The sequence below is a fragment of the Impatiens glandulifera genome, chromosome 4 (assembly GCF_907164915.1).
Source record: "Impatiens glandulifera chromosome 4, dImpGla2.1, whole genome shotgun sequence".
Taxonomy (NCBI): Eukaryota; Viridiplantae; Streptophyta; class Magnoliopsida; order Ericales; family Balsaminaceae; genus Impatiens; species Impatiens glandulifera.
Genome location: NC_061865.1, coordinates 41,177,579 through 41,200,153, shown reverse-complemented (window position 1 = coordinate 41,200,153; position 22,575 = coordinate 41,177,579). Strand labels below are relative to the sequence as shown.

The following is a 22,575-nucleotide window of genomic DNA, read 5'->3' as shown; positions in this document are numbered from 1 at the left end:
TAATGATAAAATATGAAAGATCAAAGGTCATATATAATAGTGACTCTTCATTGTGAGATTTATTCTAAAAATCTAAAAAATCTAAAAAGAAACCTATATAATCTACTCTATTAGCTATTAATACATTTGAAGTTTTTTTTCAAAAAAAAAACTTTATTTTCTTAAAATAACCACCAATAATATTTTTAAAATAATCCATATATTATTTATAAAAAAAACCTCCACCAAACAATGTACTCTAAAAATGAATTTTAAATAAAAGATAAAAGAAAAAGAAAGAAATATGGGAAATATACATGTGACCTAAACCCTTACTTTTTTTAGGCTGCAATCAAATTATTGGCTAGTTTGTCTCTTGATTCATATCCTAATTAATGAAACGCTGTCGTTTTATCACATGGCGGCCGCATAACAAGAGAATAAAGAAGAAACACAGGAATGGGAATTGGGTGCTTCATTTTCGGTTTTTGCCAGAAAAAGCGGTTTTCTTCGAAGAGGAAGATCAAGCCGGAGCTTGGAGCTGCTGTTTGTCTGCAAATTCCTCTTCTTTTAAAGGTTAGTGTTGTAGTTTATTTTCAATTTTGTTTTGTGGCTTGAATGATGTTATCTAACAGTCAATATTTATTGTGATCATCTAGTTTGAAATAAACATAGGTATTATCAAGAAGAACATAGCTAAAATTATATGCTATTTGCTTTTTGAAAAACTGAAAACAGTAGCTATGTTTAGATGGAAATTTGAACTGAAATTTGACATTTCTATGAACAGTGAATTTGGTTCTTATCTGTTATAAGTTGTGTTAGGAAGGTTTGAGAATGATTAAGTTGAGTTAATTTGAAATTTTGATGATGTTTTGAATTGAAATGCTTGAAGGGGAGCAGAAACTCAACTCATAAACTATTCTAATTAGAAACTTGCTGAAATTTGGTGCATAGCTTGTGATCTACTAGATCACAAGGTTTAAGAATGATTAAGTTTAATTAATTTGAAATTTTGATGATGTTTTGAATTGAAATTCTTGAAGGGGAGTAGAAACTCAACTCAGAAACTATTCTAATTAGAAACTTGCTGAAATTTGGTGCATAGCTTGTGATCTACTAGATCACAAGGTTTGAGAATGATTAAGTTTAATTAATTTGAAATTTTGATGATGTTTTGAATTGAAATGCTTGAAGGGGAGTAGAAACTCAACTCAGAAACTATTCTAATTAGAAACTTGCTGAAATTTGGTGCATAGCTTGTGATCTACTAGATCAAATTATATGTTGAATATTGGTCAAGGTATTGTTCAATAGGTTTCCTAGGTTTGTGCACACCTGATTGGAGTTGATTTACACGAATTGAGTGTCGTTTTGTAAAAGGCACAAAGTGTGACAGATTATGGAATTCAAAATTCCAGAATCTGTCCACTAAATTTAAAATATTTTAAATCAATTGTTTCTCTTCATTAAATGAGCTCAAACTTAGCCAAATTGCAGTTCAATAGTTTAAAATAATTTTTGCATTTATGGAAGAAAACCTAACTTAATTGAACATTAATTTGATGGAAGAAAACCTAGCTTGAATTGAACATGTTATGGAGCAGATTCAGATTCAAAAGCTCACTGTAATTTGAGGTTTTCTCTCAGATGAAAAATGAGTTTAGACATAAAAAGAGTTTTCAGGAAAAACTGTTCTGAACATGTTTCATGTTTTAAGCTTTTGCATTTGAAGTCATTTAAAGGCTCAAATCCCTGATTTCCAAACTGCTGTAGGGCTGAAATAAAATCTGTAGTGACAAATGGTTCACTATTCGAAATTCATGATGATGTTTAACTGATTTTATATGCTCAGATTTGAATGGTGAAGTTATTTGAAACGGTAATCAAAATCAATAAAACAGTAAGCTGCCTTTTGCTGAAGTTCTATGCAGGGGCAGCTTAATGTCACATTTTTCTAAAGACAAAAACCAAACAAGCTTTTTAATTGAAGCTGATAATCTTCCATGTTGTAGAAAACATCAATGAAGGCTGTGTAAAATATTTAGGGTCACTTATTAAGGCCAAATTGAAGAAAATGAATTACAAAGTTGGAGAGAATTCTGAAATTTCAGAAAATTGATTTTTGGTTTCTTTTTAAAATGAAATGAAGCCTTAAACAACGTGATTGCCTAAAAATCAAAATAAATGAATTTGTTGAGCTATTTGATTATCCTTGAGTTTCATTTCTATTGAAATGAATTGGGGATTAAATTTTTGAAATGATTTCTAAAATGAGCAATGATTTAGATGAAGAGAAAATAGATTTCAAATAATGATTTGAATCAGAAAAGGAAAGCTTGAGTTAGAATGATATGCCTTTGCTTGAATGAGTTGAATGATGAGAGGCTAACGTGAACATTTCCATTAGGAATGATGCTTCATTGATTGAACACAAGGTGTTTTAAATAAGTCTTGCTTTGATGAATTGATCACTTGATGATTGAGGCACTTGTTAAATGTTTTGAGCTCAATTGATTGCCATTGCTATTTCAATGCTCTATCATGAATTATGATGATTGTTCACTAAAGCCATTGATAGATGAACTAGACTTAAGAATGTAAATGAATGAAAAATGCGTTTAAGACTTGTGTGCCTAGATAACTTGAGAAAACCCTAAGTCTAGCCATATTCCAAAGTTTTGAAGAGCATCATGTGAATAGCTTGCAATGCTAAGAAGACATCATTCAAAGGAACTTGAAGAAAGGATCATCATCTGAAGAAGTCATTGAAGATTCCCATAAAAAATTATTCACTCACTTGGAGTTTGATAATTATGCCTTGTTCTTGAGGGCTAATCAATATCAAAATTGGGCCTATTCCATTTCAAAATTGGGGATTATCTTAACACAATTCATATCCCTTCTCTTTTCCAATCCCAATTTATTAAGGGTATTGATTGCAGAACACAAAGGAATCCATACTTTAACTTATCTCCTGTCTGCAGATGATACTCTATGCATGTTAGAAGCTTCTCGATTAGGCCTGAAGATACTGAGCGTGTGTGGGAATGAGAATCATTATTGATAAATTGCAGAAATTCTTTTCCATTCTTGTACTCACCCGGCATGATTATCAACAATTTTGGGATTTAAACTTCATTCCCTCCTGTCAGTCTATCTTGGATTACTGTTGGGAGCAAGCGCCAGATGTAAGGAAATATGGAACCCCATCCTAGCTAAGATTGAAATCAGGTTATCCAATTGGAAGAGTAAGATCTTATCTAAGGGAGTAACTATGGTTCTTATTAAAAATGTTCAGCACAACCCACATACATGATGTCACTATTTAGAAAAGTGACAGTGTAGGAACACATGGTAGGCTGATTCATTTTCATTTCTGCAACGGCAGAGTGGTTGGAATTGGTATGATGTTGTGAGTGGAAATTCCCCAATCAAGATCCTCCAAATAAGGATAAGTATCTTTTGTATTGTGTGCTACCAAATGTTGTCCTATTTACAGGGCTTTTTTGTACTATGTTTTTTCAATTTGTTTAGAAAAGAAATATGTGGTCGAGTTCCTGCTGTGATACCAGACTTATTTCATATTGGTCTTCTATTCGAATCCTCCTATTTTGTCCAAATTCCTGGACTGAATTCTCCCTCAATTCATTTGCATTCACTTATCTTCCTTTCCCCTTTCCTTATTCTGGCTCTGTACCAGGTTCAAATTACTCATATCTGTTGAATCTTCAAATTCCATGACAGATTCTTATAAGCTCGATAAACTGATTTGTTTTCTTTTTACTTACTTGTAAGTATCTTTTTTTGGTGGATTCTCAGAACTATTAATCATTTTTGCTGTATTCTCTGAAATATTAATCTCTTGTTTCGGGTTTTTGCTCATTTGGAGACATGATTTAGATTGGCCTCATGTTTTAGTGTTGATGCTGTGAATGAGCTGCAATATAATATGAAGAAGGTGACGAGAAAGGCTGGAAAGTATGAGATTGGCCGCACAATTGGCGAAGGAACTTTCGCTAAGGTCAAATTTGCTGTTAACACGGAAACTGGAGAAAGTGTTGCGATTAAGGTTTTGGCAAAAATCACCATACTCAAGCATAAAATGGTCGATCAGGTGCTTAATCTCATTTTCTGCCAAAAGAAGAACATGACTGATAAATGTACTTGGTCGAGTGTGACTCACACGATCCATATGTTACGAGGGAAATCATATGAATGAGGACTTGCATTACTGTGTAGAAAGACTCAACTTTCTTTCTCATTGTCCAAATTTTGTATTGTAGATCAGAAGAGAGATATCAATTATGAAGATAGTCAGACATCCTAATATAGTTAGACTACATGAGGTATGCTCAAATGTTCTATATGTCTAAGATAATATCTCTTGTACATTTCATTTGTTGACTTTCCTTTTCTATTAACATACAGTCAACTACTTCAATGTTTCATTTTTGCATTGTAGGTCTTATCTAGCCGGGAAAAGATATATATCGTATTGGAGCTTGTAACTGGAGGAGAACTGTTTGATCAAATAGTGAGTCTTCTGTTCTTTGATTATGTACCTTCTCATATTTGTTTTCTGATTTTCCTGTTAGGATAACATGAAAAATAACACTTATTTGAAATTGTGAAGAATACAACAGAAATGTCTCACAAAAGCCAACTATTCCTACGATGGAAAGAAGCTGTATAAATCAATATGAAAAATAAACTGATTTGCTGGTTGTATAGTGATTGCAATTTAAGATATTATATTATTTCCTTGTAAATCATTTCCCTTCCTGTATAGGCAATTATTATATTTAATCACTACTATTTAATCAGAGTTCCTTTCCAATGAAACTGAAACAGCTCATCAGTTCTCTTCTTTTATTGTAGCTATCATTTCTTATTTTTTCCCTCATTTGATGTCGTGTAGGACTATCCCTCCTTCAACAAGCCAAAAAAAACAACTTATTAACACCAACCTCTTCTCTCGTCCTGAAAAAATTCCAGCAACACCTTCTTTGTCTATGGCTCCCCGTTGCTCATTTCTCTTCCTTTTTTTTTATCCAGTGCTTAACTTGAAAAAAAAAATCTTGAAAACGGATAGCCACACCCTTTTCTCGATCGAAAGGATATTTGATTTGGAGTAGATGTTCGATAGATGCGGCTAGGAAGTAGAAATGGAGGTCCAGTGGTTTTGCCAACGCCTTTGTCCCCAAATTCAATTACCATGTAGATCTGCACATTTAAGTTCGTAAGTTTGGCAGGAAACTCGGTATATTCTTCAAGTGCTAGCAGGCCTTTATGAATATCTAAGAGACAATCTATCTTAGCTATGTACAGTGGTGTTTTCGACGGTCTCGCGTGATCCTTTCATTTTAGTTCAATCTAGCCATAAGGTCTTACAAGTTTGCGATAAGTTTCAGATATTCTCCTTGATCGAACATTCCTTGAACATTCAATAGAGATTGCCTTGAACATCATATAACCTGTGAAAATTATCTTCTTGTAGAATATTGAGCTCTTGAGAGTAAAATTGAGAATAAGAAGTGATAATATTATTCACATATGACTTATGATTTACATGACAGATGTGTGATATATAATATTATGCACATGTTGTATTATTGCACCAATTCCAAGAAAGATGGAGAAATAAGTCTACACTTCTTCTATATTCCCTAATGAATGAGTTTTTAGCAAGAAGAAATATATAACTTCAGCTTACCTCCTCGTTTTCGCATTTCAGTATCTGTTCCGTTTCTGTTCCATTTCTTGTTCTTCATCTTGCAGACCAATGACATTGTCTTCTTCTTATAGAATTTTTGATTTATCATTCGTTTGGAAAGTTTGGAAAGCCACGTCCTGAAGATTTTCTGTTATTTATTTCTTTACTGATATCGCAACTTCTTAATCGAATCTTGGACTTTTCCATGTCTTTGTTCCAAAAAATTTCAAGATCGCTATCTTGAATTCTTCCCGGTGATATCGTAATTGTACCAAGAACGTGCTCCTCCATAGAAGTGAACTGATGCAATTTCCGACTTGTCTTGGCCTTGTTGTGTTATGATAACTGAAAAAAGATTTGGCCAAACAGTACCCATCCTTCCGCATTTCTTCTTCGAATCTCGGGAAGTTGACCTTTAAATCCATCAATCCAGTCATTATGAACGTCCAATCGCATTATTAAAGCTGTGTAGCACAATTATTGGTGATTGTTGATTGGAACACAGGTGCGGAAATTAAGCTCTGATACCAATGTTTTTTTTTTTGGGAAAAGCTCTGATACCAATGTTAGGGTACCAAACGAAAGGATGTGAGAATAAGACTGTAATTGACTCAAGAAATGAGATGAGATACATAGAAGAACTAGAGGGAATTCCAATAATTCTTGTTATATGTTTGTTATGGACTTCTTAGTTCTCTATCTGCTTCTACTCCCCTCATTGTATTGAAATAGTACGGTTCAAAAAGAGAAACAGTATTTCTAAACTTAGAATACTTTTAACTGATGATATATATTTTTATTTTGCTACCCCGGTTTAACTTTCATGTTGCTGGAAAATATTTAATGTTATCGTTCTGTCTCGATAGGTTTACAAAGGAAAGCTCTCTGAGAAGCAGTCGAGAAGATTCTTTCAGCAGCTAATAGATGCTGTGGCTCATTGCCACAGTAAGGGTGTTTATCACAGAGACCTTAAGGTGCACAGCAATTAGTTATACATGACACTTCATGTATATTGTCATCTAGCAAACATTACCTTTGATTAGATTTCTATCTAAAGGTCTTCTCTTCTTCCTTTCTAATATGCAGCCAGAGAATCTTCTTCTTGATTCTCATGGAAATCTCAAGGTTTCTGATTTTGGACTTAGTGCATTGCAACCACAAGTAAGTACAATCTGTGTCTCTAACCATGCAAGATACATCTTTCAACCTCTTTGTTATTTATGTCCATTTCTAGATTTTGTTTTTGTCTCTATCCATGCAAGATACATCTTTCAACCTCTTTGTTATTTATGTCCATTTCTATATTTTGTTTTTAGGGGATAGAACTCCTCCATACCACCTGTGGGACACCAAATTATCTTGCACCTGAGGTTTGTAATGCTGCTCCATTTATTTTGTCAAGTTATGGTTCAATTGCCAGTCACATGTTCTTGCTAATTACACTTATATGTAAATCCCATAAGCATTTGTTATTGGGGATATTCTACAAGATTATGTTTACTTGTCATATGGTCTGAAGCTCAAGAGTGAATAATCCAACTACTGGCAAACAGATTACTTGTGTGCTATTAATCCAACATTGGGTTGATTTGGGAGTACGGTTAAGGAACTGTTGGAGGTGGTTAATTTCTCTTTGCTGAAACCTCCTTGGGCTTTATCTTCCAGAACGATGTTTGTCTTTAAGGCTTTACCTTAAGTTTCCAATCAGCTAACCCACCAGGTAGTTCAAGTGGCAAGGGTTTTACCTAAGGGACCAAAGCTCTCATGTTCAATTCTAACTAGAACGCTCTTATTTGTCTTGATTGTTAGGGTTCGTGCTAACCACCCTGGGAATAAACTCGATCACAAAAGAAAAGAAAAAAGTTTCCAATCAGCTTTCCTTTTGGTGCTCTCTGAGTCTTAAATTTTGGATATTGGGCTATTATTAGGTCATTGGATTAGTATTAGTGTTCCTTGAATAGCCTTATAGTTACCTCCTCATTTTTTACTTGAAGCTCCACTTCTCAAAGACTAGTAAGAGCTTGGTAACCATTATCCTTCCTTTTACTATGTCATATTTTGTGTTGAGCCCTTTTAAGAATTTAAAAAGTATTTTTTGTTCAACTTCTTTCTTGTATATTGCCGCATCATCTCTATACTTCCATACAAAGATCTTGATCACGTGAAGTTGGATTCAGCATGTAGTATAATTTAGTAACAATCATATCTCCTTGTTTTAACTCATGGAGGGTTGCTTCAATCTGAAACACTTTTGTTGTGTTATCAAATTCGGAATGGGCATATTGAGCTCTTTAGAATGAAGATTGAGAGCAAAGTGTAATTATAGTTTACATGATGAGATGTGTGATATACAAAGGATATTGAGTGTGATTATAGAATTATCTCTCCATCTTCTTTGAAATTGGTGCAATTACTTGTATTCAACATGTTGATTTGTTTACACTCAAAATATTGATTTGTTTACATTCAACATGTTGATTGTTGTCAGTCCTTACTTTTATTACACTCAATATTCTTTAAATATCTTTATTTCTCATGTAAACAATAACTCAACATCTGAATAATATTATCCTTCTCTCAAAATTCTACATGGTATCAAAGCAGGTTTTTCTATCTTGAAGAACCGATTCACAATTTTCCGCTGCCTCCTCCAATGGTGGAATTTGTCATTGGAGAAAAACTCAAATGATTCTATTATCACAAATCCTAGAGCGTTCTTGAGCTCTTTCTTAGCAGTTTCTTCATTTCAAAAACTGCATTTTTTTCTCGGCCGAATCTGCATCGAAAATCGTTTTCGTGTCTCGACAGATTTTTTTTCCCAACATAATCTGTCCAAAATTGATCAATTTTCACTTTCTCAAGCAATACTTTGACAATTCAATGTAACTCGCTCAAGTGAAAAATGTCATCAACATTCAACAACATTCCGGCGGTTCAATGTCACTCGCTGTCATCAACATTTCATCTCCTCACATTCTCTCTGCTCTTATAGGTGGCTGACATACTCATCAAAGTTCTTCTCAAGTCGATTTTTTAGGAAACATGTGGCAAGTTATGCACTATCAATATTTATTACCCAACTTAAGGGGAATGTAGAATTATCTCTACATCTTCTTTGAAATTGGTGCAATTATTTGCACTCAAAATATTGCTTTGTTTACATTCAACATATTGTTTGTTGTCAGTCGTTACTTTTGAGTGTAAGAACTGACAACAAACAATGTGTAGAGTATAAACAAAGCAACATGTTGAGTGTAAATTGTACCAATTCTAAAGGGGAAATTTGACGAAATGACCCCAATAAGAGGTCAAATTTGAAAAATAGCTTAGGGCTGATAATGTTTGTCAAAATGACATTTTGAGCATGTGAAATGTCTTTATTATCCTTCATCGTCACGAACCTATTTGTAGTTCGTGACGATTAGAAGCTTATGACGATTTGATGTAGGTTCGTGACAATTTGATATTGTACGACGATTCAGATTCAAGCTGAACTAACGTTTTTTGAGTATTAAATAGCAAGTTGTCTTAGCTTAGCTGGTAGAGCGCGTGGCTTTTAACCATGTGGTCGTGGGTTTGATTTCCACAGACAGTGTGAGAACTTTTTTTGTTAAATCCTTTATTAGAGAAATTCTCATTTTGCATTCTCAAAGGATCGAATCTCATAGTTGATTTCTTTATATAATTTATACATTTTTTATTCTTGAACTTGATTATTTCCATTTGAGATTCGATGAGCATGCAAAAAAAGAATTTCCCTAATAAAAGTTCTCACCTACTTGTAGTTCGTGACGATTTGATATTGTAAGACGATTCAGATTCAAGCTGAACTAACGTCTTTTGAGTACTAAATAGCAAGCCGTCTTAACTCAGCTCGTAGAGCGCATGGCTTTTAACCATGTGGTCTCTTGCTCATCGAATTTCAAATGGAGATAACCAAGTTCAGGAATAAAAGATGTATAAATTATATAAGGAAATCAACTATATGAGATTCGATCCTTTGAGGATGCAAAGAGATAATTTCTCCAGTAAAAGAAATTCTCACGCCGTCTGTGGGAATCGAACCCACGACCACATGGTTAAAAGCCATGCGCTCTACCAGCTGAGCTAAGACGGCTTATCATTTAATACTCAAAAGACATTATTTCAGCTTGAAACTGAATTGTCGTAGATAATAAAGACATTTCACAGGCTCAAAATGTCTTTTTTCCAAACATTATCAACGCTGAGTTATTTTTCAAATTTGACCTCTTATTGTGGTCATTTCGTCAAATTTCCCTTCTAAAGAAGATTGAGAGATAATTCTACCAATCATCATGTCAAGTTGGATTCAACTTGTAGTATAATTTTGGTGACAATCATATCTCCTTGTTTTAACTCATGGAGGGTTGCTTCAATCTGAAATGTTGTGTTATCAAATTTGGAATGGGCCTCTTTGACAACATCTCAACTACGTCCATATTCAAAAGTTGTTTTTTATAACATTAACTGTTGGTTTTTATAGCATTGTTGATGCTATATTATTAATGACGGGATGTTCAAATTTAGGCGTTAATGTTGTAATACTACATTTTAGCTGTTGCATACATGTTTATCTTCATTACCCTTTTATCCTAGAACTGCTTTCTGGTATATATTTTGACCCCAATCAAAAAGTAAAAGAGCATGAAAAACTAGTATATTGGCAGAGCTCAATGCGAGAACAATTGGTTGGTATAAGAGAATTGCGAGAACAATTGGTTGTTATAAGAGAATTTTGGAGAGTTCGTAGTTTTTAAGAGCCACCAAAGCTTGGTTGTATTGACACAATTTTCTAGTTGTCCATTTTTCCTCTTTCCTGGACCATGTAAATTAGCCAATATACAATATAAGCACTTCAGATGTGTTTTTCTCACTCCTTCCCCGCTGATGACGAAAAAAATCATAATATTCATTTTATTATACTAAACCTTGGTTGTTGTGTACATGGTTAGGTCTTGAGTAGCCAAGGCTATGATGGAGCTGCAGCTGATTTATGGTCATGCGGAGTAATTCTGTATGTTCTAATGGCAGGATTTCTGCCATTTGATGAGACAGACCTTCCTACTTTATACAAAAAGGTGACTAGTTCCAACTGCTAAATTCTTTTAATTTATTGCTCAAGAAGCTCTCTTAATCCAGTCTTGAAAGAACTGCAAGTATCTATTAGGTTCTACTTTTTTCATTTCTAACATGGACTATGAAGTTTATTGTCTGGAAGTTGCATAGTTATATCCCATGCAGTTAATTGAGCTTTTAGTGAAAGGAGATTTCCATCGTCCAGACTTAGGACGAAAGAAGATGTTTAGGTCAATCAATATGGTAATCCATTCTCTTGGATTGTATGCAGATCAAGGCTGCGGAGTTTACATGTCCTTGTGGATTTTCTTCTGACGCAAAGTCGTTAATACATAAGATACTAGATCCGAATCCTGAAACTGTAAGTATATGGACACTAGTGCTTTTTGACTACATAAATTATGTATCTTATTTATTTCAATTTTTATGTTTGTGATGGATTACAATTCCACTCAGATATCTCCTTCTCATGCCAGGCTTACCAGAGCATTTCTTCATTAATATATGCTTCACATGTAAAATGATGATGGTATTTTTATCGAGCATGTAAATGAAAGTAATTTGTAGATTAATCATATTCTGATAAATTCCAAACAATAAGCAATGTGTTGCTAATAATTTGATTTATTGACATGACCTAAATCATTAACAGCCACTAAGATGCTTTCTCCAATAACTTGTTATTGTTGTTCTTATGAATGTATATTTAGAGTGACCCATCTAATTGAAAGAATTGGAACCTAATGCAAAATCTATGTTTTTATCAGCTGTAGTTATTTTGTTTATTTCTTTTGCTTGTCATATTTGCAGCGTATAAAAATAGAAGGGATTAAGAATCACCCTTGGTTTCAACAACATTATGTGCCTTTGAAACATGGAGAAGATGAAGAAATAAATTTGGATGATGTTGGTGCAGTTTCTGATGATATTGAGGTTAGATATCATAAATTCTTGTATGATAATGTTAAGTGGTTAGGGCATAAAAGAGTAAAAAAAGCCTTGAAGTTAATATATTAGTCATTTTTACCTAAGTTTATTAGATAGTTATTAGATTGTTGCTAAATAATGAATGTGTGGCATTTCTCTAATTATCAATAGAGATGCTCGGCTGTAGGTAAAAATTAATCAATTGAATGAAGTTAAATCACTTCTCAACTATGAATTTTTCCATGGTTTCTCATCTAAGGGCTTAGATCAATCATTTCTCATCTTAATCATTCTATAAACCCTACAAAGTGTTACAACTACTGATTCTGCTCTTAAATACAACAATGGAAGATAAACAAGCCAAAAAAGAAAGTGATTCATTTGTGGAATATATGGAAGATAAGCTGCATCACATTTCTCAAATGATGGTCCAGCATTCCTAGGGTTCTCAACGCATGGATCGACTGGACCATGCGAACGGATGCTCTATCTCTGAGACATGATAGAACCTCCCTAAGAGCCCGAGGTAATGTTACTGAATTATCATGTACAAAATCATTTTGTTCACTTTGGAAAAAGTGAACTCAGTAAAAAACATATTGAACAACTAATAGAGAATTCAAAAGAGCATCCAATTTCTCTAAAGTGTCGGATTTGTATTTGGTCTTTACCATTTTTGTCACAAAAGAAATGTTCTTGATATATCTTACATGTGCCCGGAAAACTTCTTGTGGAAGATTGCGATGATGGTAAAAAAATGGATCTTGGCTATTTTTCTTGATATTCTTGAAGAAACAGAAAAGTCTATCAATTTCAAGAAAATATCGATGTTTGCGGAAGGTGCTGATGATGGAGGAATTAATTTAATTTTTATGTCAATTCTGCACTCCACACAATCAGAGAATCGACCTCTCTAATACCAATGTTACGATCCGATTGAGTAACTGATTATAATACGATGAATGAACTGTTATGATCCAATTTGAAGAGAGAAGCCTAAGGAAGAATCAGATGAGAAATCCAATTGAAGAATGATAGAGGATTGAGATAAACTCTAGAATAATTTCTTATTCAATCAATAATTTTCTTCTCAACTATTACATACTACTATTTATAGAATGCTAAAACAAAAGAGTAAATGTGTTTAAAATACAAATTGAGGTAATTTAATATGAAATGTTAGAAATAGTTTGGGGGCCTCTGTGCGTATTTTTGTTCCTTCTATTATTCTGGGGCTACCGTCACACTTTCTGATCTCAATGTTTCTATACACACTAGAAAAAGTGTTCCAGACAGCTAGTTGTTGTTGGGAGCCGATCGAAACCTCAAATGTATTCAATGTATTTGATAATGAGTTGTAGTTAGACAATTTTCTATTAACAATATGTATTAAGTACACCTAATGATATTAGAAACATGATAGAGTTCATATTATAGTATTATACTAAATAATAATTGGGGAAGATTAGTTCATCCCTAATTCTCGCAGTTGCTGCAACATTAAATATTGTTGATATGGCTGATCACCATCCCCTGTTATGATGTAGGATTAAGATTCATTGTGTACAACTGATGAATGTTTTAAAATTCTGCAGGATGAGTCTGTTACTGAACAATCAGACAGTGGTAAAAATGGTCCTCTAATAATGAATGCCTTTGAGATGATAACTCATTCTCAAGGATTGAACCTTTCAGCACTGTTTGACAGAGGCCAGGTTTAGTTACTTTTTTTATTATTCCAAGTTAACTTACACAACTAAAGAGAAGTAAAAAAAATCTTGGTTTTGGAACTATAACAGCTAAATCCTTTGTAGAATGTGACTAGTGTTGTATTCTTGTATTGTCATGTTTGTCCAAGAAACTATAGTCAACAACATACTGAATATTGAAGACTCGGATATGAGTTTTCATGACTGAACCATTAACAAAAATATGGCAACCTACTGAATATTAAGTGCAATCAATTTATCTCTGGCAGGATTATGTGAAGCGGCAGACCCGATTTGTGTCGCGCGAACCTGCTAAAGTTATAATGTCAACAATTGAAGCTGTAGGAGAATCAATGAATTTCAAAGTCCATACACGTTGTTATAAGGTGAGGATTCACTTAATTTCTACTTTACTCAAGGGACAAGCAAAACTCTGCATCCATGAGGATCCATCTTACATACACCAAATATTATGCTCTTCTTTTTATCCATGAAGAAATGTTTACAAGCTGAGCTTCTTTCTAAGGTGCAATGACCTGACAGGCCTCAACTCTTATTGAATAAATCACACATATGAGATATTTTAACCTAAAGTTTCTCTATCATATAATTCACATTCTTTCTATCCAAAAAAGCATACATATACAAGCAGAAATTTCATTACAGTGCCGGTTAAAGTTCCAATTTTAAAGTAGTTATTTTACTAAGTAAACCTATTTAAATTATGGATTTATTGAAATAAAGAGTGGTATTCAGGAAAATAAAACGCATTGTTCAAACTGTGGTCCCGACATTACCTTATTTCCTTTCTGTAACCTTTTATTTAAACAGACAAGACTTGAAGGAATATCAGCAAACAAGACTGGACAGTTTGTTGTTGTATTGGAGGTAACTCTGTTTGTTTGTTTGGAAGGACTGACTGACCGACAGAGTTTAGTAGATTGTTTTTAAAATGGTTAATTATGACCTAAATAAATACAGGTTTATGAAGTTGCTCCGTCCCTTTACATGGTTGACGTTCGAAAGGCTGCTGGTGATACCCTTGAATATCACAGGGTTAGTAACCTGCACTACTCTTTGTTTTTACTATTTCAAGCATTGATTGACCATATAATAATAATAATATATAGTAATTTGGTTGAGAAATTGATAAAATGTGATAGATTTGAGGAAGAGGCTAAGTATTATGGTGTATTAAACTATTATATTGGTTAGATAGTTATTACATAAGGATGATAAAAACAGGGTGGAATCAGTGATTAATTACTTGATTTATGTGATTTGCTCATAATCTCTAGCCCAAGTCCAAATAATCTTGAATTGTGTATTTTTCTTTCATTTATCAATTTTTTTAATAATAATATTGTGATTTGATGGAGGTTGCAGTTCTACAAGAACTTATGTGCTAGACTTGAGAATATAATCTGGAAAGCGAAGGATGGCGCGCCCAACAGTCATGCACTGCTTAGGACGATGACTCGCTGATTGCTGCAAGGTTTGTAATTTGGTTTTGAAGCAGGAAGGGAGATTCATAAAGCATATTTATTCATATAGGCAATTTTTCTTCTGCTGCTTCAGGTGTATGTAAATCCTGATGGAATCCCATTTCTTATCTCTTTCTTTTGAGATCCCCTCTTTTAGTCTAATAGCAATAAGAGGTGGATATCCCCAGCCTCTTTGAGAGGTCCTAGGGTTGAGTCCGTCAAGTCAACGCCTGGTTAAATGATTAATTGTGTTTACGGGGTATGTGTTTACTCCTCTTGGCCACATTTTTTTCTTTCGAGGTTGATTTTTATGAACTATGATATGGATTCTGGATTCTGAGTGAATGTTTCATAGTGTATGATATGGATATACATGAATTTATAAAAATAAATATGCACTATCAACAAAAAAAATATATAAAATAAAATAAAAAAACTTTTGTAATTGAAAATTAAATAATACAAAATTTGAAAAGCAACTTAAATACTAAACTACAATTTTTCAACCAAATGATTATTAATAAAAAAAAAATTTAGAAATAGTGTTAGTTAAAATAGTCATTACAATTTTGTAATGTAATTTAACATTTTATAAGAAAGTAAATATTACAATTTATAAAGCAACAATAGTACATTAAAATGTTGCAATTAGTGGTGATGAATAATAACATAGAAGTAACTATAAAAATTGAAAAACTCTAATTCTAGTTTATAGTGTAATTAATTTCTAGTAAATATAGTTGGTGTAAAATTGTAACTTGTTTCACAATATTAAAATAAATTAATGTTGTAAATACAATCTTATTAAAAAGTTAGTGTGCATTGTACATATTTGGTGATACTTCTGGACTTATTTGGATTTTACTGAGAAATCATAAAATAATTTATAGATGTAATTTTGGTTATGTTTATATGTAGTTGTATAAGATAAAATTAAGCATTTTTATTATAAATGTATGGATGCTTGAAATAAATTATAATTTAATTATATATTTTAATTTTAATTTGTATATATATTATTTTTTAATTTATTCTTTTATTTTATTTTAAACGTTTAATTTTTATTTTTATCTATTTTTTAATTGATCAATTTTTTTTAAAAAAATAATTAATCTCCCATCAAACAATATTTTAATACATAATCAATCAACCCTAAATTATATTTATTTTCAAGCAATTATTTATGCATTACAGATATTTAGTGCAATATTGCTAACTTCTTATAAATTTTGAAATATATCAATACAAAAGGTGTGTTATTTAGCATGAACAATAAGGAATTTGTTTTGTACTAAATAATAAATTTAAGGCAACATTATAATTTTAGTTGCATGTTTATGTAATAATTTTAAAAAATTGAAAAAATATTGTACATTATATATATTTATCGTAACATAGCATCATGTTTCACAATTTTATAATATTGAAAAGTTACAATAAATGTTTTTTTTTCAATTTTCATAACTTTTTGAATATAAAACTCTAAATTTAGACAAATTGGACCAAACTTTTACACGATGTACGCAAATTCAATTCTGAAAAAAAATTCAAAAAATCACAAACATAATCTAAACAGAATTTTGACAATCTACTTTATTCATGATTAGGTTATATTTCAAATAATTTTAAATTATTTGATTGAATTGTAACATTTAAATTATTTGAAATTATGCCAAAATGACATTAAGATGGTGGATGTGCTAAATTTAGTCTCTTTAGATGAACAACAAAAGATCCAATAAAGAAGGTCAATTTTCACACCCTCTTTGTTTGATTTAAAAATAGACGTATACTAGAATATTCATACTTAGTAAGATTTTACTAAAACTCAAGCCTATACTCTTACATTATTTGGAAACTAAAACTAAAACTGAGTTTGAACTAAAATAAATATATATATTAAATTTGCTAATATATACATAATTAAATAATATTTTATATTATTATTTTATCTAAATTAATATCCCAACAAAAGATTTAAAAGATTATTTTTAAATAAATTATTTATTTTCCTAAATACAGTTTCAGTTCCGAATCTAAGCGTTTTAAAAAACAACATAATTGTCCATAAAATTTTTATGGGCATCCTAATTCAAACTCAAGGTTTCCACTATTCTCAATCTAAAATATTAATGTTAAGAAATCATTTCTTTTATCTGTATATTATTTGTAAAACAAAAATTCGAATAAAAATTTAAAATAAAATTTAAGATAAAATTCTATAAAGAAAAACTTAGAGATATTTTTATTACATAATAAAGAAAAGAGAAAAATATTACACAAATTAATGGTAGGTTACAATGGTTGCAAGTGTATGCTTTTATTTTCTTGCAAATAGAATCTGTGTTTAGGACCCTATTAAGAAAGTGATACATAACGTTTTATAATGACTATTCTCCTATAAATACTCTATCCGCATTCATAAAAAACTATTTCTTTTACTTTGCATGTTAGAATAAATCTTACGTTTAAACTCGATGAGACTAGATCACGTCGACGGAACAGTCTCATCACGTCGACGGAACAGGACATCGTGACCAGCAATATTTGGCCCAATAAAAATTTGGACCCATTTATATTATTTTTGTATTTATGTGATAAATTGCTTAAATGAGGAGCTTTTTGTAAAGCCCATTAAATTTTGAGTCTAAACAATTTAGGCATAATATTTTGATACATGCTTTATAATTATTTTTGGGATAAATACACTTGAATAATATTTTATCTTTCGTATTTAAAAAATACCTAAAAAAATATATGTATTTATTTCCGACAAAAATTTTGGTGACCAACGTTGATATTATAATATGACGTGTCAATATTAAGTGACAATTTTAAGTTAAAAGTGATTAAAAAATTGTAAACTGTTTTTTCAGTTCCAAAATAAATAATCCTTTAACAATAAAAGTTTGCAATCCATCAAAAGGGATAATATTGTCCTCGTTTTTTCCATAATTTTCTCTTTATTTTTAAGAACAGAAAAAGAGGATGAGACAAAATACATAGCTGGAATATTATCCTGGGAAAAATGTCAGGGATTGATTAAGTTAGACATTGGTCTAATAAAGCCCAATAATTGTGGCCTATGGTAAACATGAAAAATAGTTTAATTAAATAGACAAAATCCTTATTGGCCCATTAACTTAATTAGCCTACTTTGATGAAAAAGGTTTTTATGCCAGGGGTCATCTCTCTTTCCACAAATACACATATGATAGTTATCTTTTCTCATTAAGAAGAAAGTGGAAGAAAGAGGAAAAAGAGAGAAACACTATTCTCGCTTTATAACGATCATTTATTCCGCAACTCTCATTATAGATTAATATACGCTCTCTATTATTTAATTTATGTCCACGAAAACACATTGTTCAAAATTTTTGACTAATAATGATATATGTGACATTAGAGTTTTGGAATTACATAATTACGAGTTTATTACGATTACAAGCTAACATGTGGTACCAGAGCCTTGGTTATTGAACCTGCAATTTTCCGATTATAATTGATCATGTTATTTTATTCCTTATTATATGATACTAAAGACTATTAGAGTTTCAAAGCAAACAGAAATCTGAAATTAAGAATATATAAATTTGTTTTTAAGTTATCTATTGTCAAAAGGTTTGAATGTGAGGATGAATTAGGATTTGAAAGATTAATTATTATTTTCAAATAATATGTTATATGTAAACAATCAATAAATTGATATTATAAAGAAGTCAGCCAGCCTTATACTTCTCATTTCTCTTCTCCTACCTCTCTCTTCCATTATAGCCTACGTTAAAGAAAAAAAAGATAAGAAATGAATTTCCGTTTAAATGGTTAATAAGCACCTTAAGGTTCTTGTTTGATTGTAATGTAAAATAAAGAATTCATATTATGACTGGTTGATAATAAAAAAAAATTATAAAGTTTTTAAACATGATTGATGAATAATAAAAATATATATCATATATGTATATACAATCATGATGTTAAATCAGAAAGTTTTATTATAAGAAATATTAAAAATCATTATGATGATGAAAAACAACTAATGGGTTTATTAATCACCAAAGTGACAAATTATATATAATTTGTCAGTCACTAAAGTGACCAAATTTGAAAAGTTTTATAGATATCAAATTAAAATAAATTCAATCAATTAATAAATTTTTTAATCACCATAGTGATTAAGCCATAAAGTTTATGCTCCTATTTAGATTGATATCTATATTATGTGTAATTTGTTAATCGCCAAAGTAGCAAATTAGAAAGGTTTAATAGATATCCAATTAAGTTAATTCAATTACTCATGCTTATGTGATTCTTATTAACGAGATGACATTTAGGTGTTTGCTTATTTTTATTTTATCATTAGTATATTGAAGTTTATTGTTATAAAATATTATGAATCGTCCAAATGCTAACTAGTTATTTTATTATGATGAACATTATCGTGGTGAATTAATATACTTAGTTAGGTATGTTTAGTGTTAAATTAAGTAAATTAGGAAGAAAAAAAACGAAATTGTTAAATTAAGTTAAAGGAGAAATCATTAAATTAAGTTGAATTATGAAAAACTTTTTAATTGATTAAAATGAACTTAGGTTAATTAAAATCAACACACATGGTTTTAATGATGATTTTGATGAAGAAATAAAATTAAGTTCAGTAATGTGTTAATGCGCAGGTAAAATTGAAGACTCGATGACAGTAGAGTTGCACAATCAACAAAGTTCGTTAACAGCAAAGTTGTCATTAACAGATTTGTTGTCAACTGAAGATGCGCCAACAACTGAGTTCGCTATCAGTAGAGTAGCTCAACAACTGAGTTCGCTATTAGTAGAGTAGCTCAACATCTGACTTTCCAACAGTTGAGTTCGTCATCAGTAGACATCAGTAGAGTAGCTCAGCAGCTGACTTGCCAACAGTAGAGTAGCTCAACAGCTGACTTGCCAATAGTTGAGTTCGTCAACAACAGAGTTGTTCAACAATTGAGTCCGCCAGCAGCAGAGTAACTCATCAGTAGAGCTCGCTATCAGCTGAGTTCCACATCAACTAAATACGTATTAGCTAAGTCAAACAGCTGAGCTATGCAATACGATAAAATGTACAACTAGCTCTCTGCTCTGACATTCAAAACAATAAACGAATATTTCATTCTCATGCGCACTAAACCACGTACGACCATGTACGCCAAGCATACGACAAATGTATCGTTGCCACGTATCGACAGAATGGATTCAACTTTTGTCATGCTTCAAACATAAAAAAGCATTAGAAAACAACGGTGAATCTTTTTCGTGCTCTCGGTTCTTTTGCAAACTCTCGTTCGTTCTTCAATTTTACACATACACGAGACGATATACATTGAGAGGTAGTCTTTTGTATTATTCGATAATTATTTTACTGGTGTAAGTTGAATAAAGAGTAGTGTTCAACAAGATAGTGTGAGAGATAGGAGTTCAGACATGTAAGTGATAAGACTTGTGATCTGAGTGAGTTTGTGTAAAAGTTATACAAATCAAAATTTTCTAGTGGAATCATTCTGAAAACAGAAGAAGGATTGACGTAATAGCTTTATCTCCGAACATCCATAAAATCTTGTGTTGTCTTTTCATTACGTCATTCATTCTTATATTTGCCGATTCAAATATCGCAAGCATTTTCCGCACTTAAAACCGTTCAAGAACTTGTCACGATTTGTCCAAGACTAGAAACAGATTTTAATCCTTAACAAGATTAAAATCGCATTTAAGCGAAAAATAGAACAATAGTCTTCAACCCTTTTTACTATTGTCTTCGATCCTAACATTTAGTATATCCAAAGATTACAAACATATTTGATTGGATTATGTTAATCACAAATTATGTTAATGAATTTGAGCATCAATTATGTTTATGTTGTATATTGTTGTGTCACCTAAAGGAGACCTTTAATATGCGTTAATGTTCACTTGTTTAAATAATTCTGAATATTTAGTCAAGTTTTTACTCAAGCATTAATGTGTGGGTACCTTCTATATGTATTGCAGTATCAGTTCCAATTTCTCTTCATTCGTAAGCTACGTCAGTTGTTTTATTTTGGGCTTAATTTCTCTAAATGGTGTGAGCAAGTTCAGTTTCACCTTGGTGCTTTGGATCTTGACATTGCACTTGTAAGTGAGAAACCTACTGATCTTATTGATACAAGTAGTGTTGAACTGAGATCTTTCTATAATGCTTGGGAAATATCAAACAGACTGAGCCTAATGTTTATGCGGAGGACTGTAGTAAACAACATTAAGTCCACACTTCGCAAAACTGAAGGTGCTCAGTTTGTTTGATTTTTCCAAACATTATAGAAATATCATTGTTCAACATTGCTTATATCAAGAAGAGCAATAGGTTTCTCACTTACAAGTGCAATGTCAAGATCCATAACACCAAGGTGAAATTGAATTTGCTCACACCATTAAGAGAAATTAAGTAGGGTGATCATTTCACCTTTCAAATCAGCCAAATAGGTTGAGAAATGGTCGAGTTCCATCTTTGAAAAATCAAAGATGCCGGTTGTTCTTATCCTTCCAGCGATCGCGAGGAAGAAGACAACCAAGGTTCAAAACGACGTTATTTTGGGTGTAAACGCGGACGCGGAGCGTTCCATCCGTTATGTCCAATGTTGAACGTTCTGTGGCGATTCATCTAACGGAGCGTTAGCTGATCAGGTGCGGCGTAGACGCGCGTCCTCTCCGTTGTAGCGGGCGCTTCTAAGGCATTGGATAAAAATACAATGCTTATCTAATGCCTACGGTTTCAGCTGTAGCATTCTCACAGAATTTCGACTACACCCAATGACGAATTTTATTTTTTGTTTAAAACCTCAGGGGTTTGTTTGAAACTAATTTTTTTTATCCTCTTGGCTTTAGTTTTGATCTTTTAAAATACACAAAATATTAAAATAAATATGACAAATATTTTATCAATTTATTTTAATATATATATATATATTTTTATATTTTGGAGTTAAATAAATAATTTTGAGGTTCCTAAATTATTTATTTTAATCTCTTGATTTTTCTAAAATTATTTTAAGTTAAAATGAGTACAATATTTATCTCAAATAATTTTATTTTTTTGTTTGGCCAATTTCCTTAATTAATTAGATTTTAAATATTATAATAAATAATTTAATTAATTATTTTAATTAGGTTTTTGAATTGGGGTTAATTATTTTGATTTTATTTATTTGAAAATACATTAAAATAATTATTTTAATTTTATAAATTGGTTATTTAAATTTTTAGTGTTTACAAATTTTTTGGTTTCTACATTTTTTTTTTGGGATTGGATTATTCATTATTATGAAACTGATTTAATATTTACATGTATTTAAATAAATTTTCAATGTATCTCAATTATTATGAAATTGTTTTTGATTCTTTAGGCATGTTTTTGAACAACATTTTTTCCATTTTCATTTTGTTTCACAGTGGTTGTCCTTGATCATCTTAATTTTGTTTTACCTAGTTTTTGAATTTATTGATATTATAGACAATAAATGAAAGCAAAACCTAAATATGCAAAAATATGAATGAATTGATTGTGATATCCATTGTCCATTATTCATTGATAAAAATTCAAGTAAATATGATTTGATATTTTTAAGGAAAACATCTTTTCTATCCTTTTCTGATCCGA

At 31.4% G+C, this 22,575-nt stretch overlaps 1 protein-coding gene and 2 non-coding genes across 7 annotated transcripts; 2 read left to right on the top strand and 1 right to left on the bottom strand.

Moving 5' to 3' along the window:
* The first annotated feature begins 410 nt into the window (after window positions 1–410).
* LOC124935820 (CBL-interacting serine/threonine-protein kinase 24) lies at window positions 411–15,257 on the top strand. Of its 5 annotated transcripts, none has more exons than XM_047476251.1 (15): window positions 411–555; window positions 3,901–4,003; window positions 4,266–4,328; window positions 4,445–4,516; window positions 6,562–6,669; window positions 6,782–6,856; window positions 7,012–7,065; window positions 10,669–10,794; window positions 11,064–11,153; window positions 11,603–11,725; window positions 13,315–13,434; window positions 13,698–13,814; window positions 14,260–14,316; window positions 14,410–14,484; window positions 14,815–15,257. In XM_047476251.1, the coding sequence occupies exons 2-15, from the start codon at window positions 3,932–3,934 to the stop codon at window positions 14,911–14,913; spliced, it is 1,251 nt and encodes a 416-aa protein (XP_047332207.1). In that variant the 5' UTR covers window positions 411–555; window positions 3,901–3,931; the 3' UTR covers window positions 14,914–15,257. The 5 variants fall into 5 exon arrangements, with proteins under 5 accessions (XP_047332207.1, XP_047332204.1, XP_047332206.1 ...); XM_047476248.1 differs by having other exon boundaries at window positions 3,901–4,096; XM_047476250.1 differs by lacking the exon at window positions 11,064–11,153 and having other exon boundaries at window positions 3,901–4,096.
* Window positions 9,218–9,290, top strand: TRNAK-UUU. The gene has a single exon. It is a non-coding gene; the product is annotated as a tRNA-Lys (tRNA).
* TRNAK-UUU lies at window positions 9,740–9,812 on the bottom strand. The gene has a single exon. It is a non-coding gene; the product is annotated as a tRNA-Lys (tRNA).
* Window positions 15,258–22,575: the final 7,318 nt, after the last annotated feature.

What these genes read in the sequence shown, in the direction of transcription:
- LOC124935820 (XM_047476248.1), top strand. Translation starts at nt 3,932, where the DNA reads ATGAAGAAGGTGACGAGAAAGGCTGGAAAGTATGAGATTGGCCGCACA. An exon ending in TTTATCACAGAGACCTTAAG is followed by an intron (nt 6,670 to 6,781) that starts GTGCACAGCAAT and finishes TCTAATATGCAG; the next exon opens with CCAGAGAATCTTCTTCTTGA. An exon ending in CAAATTATCTTGCACCTGAG is followed by an intron (nt 7,066 to 10,668) that starts GTTTGTAATGCT and finishes GTACATGGTTAG; the next exon opens with GTCTTGAGTAGCCAAGGCTA.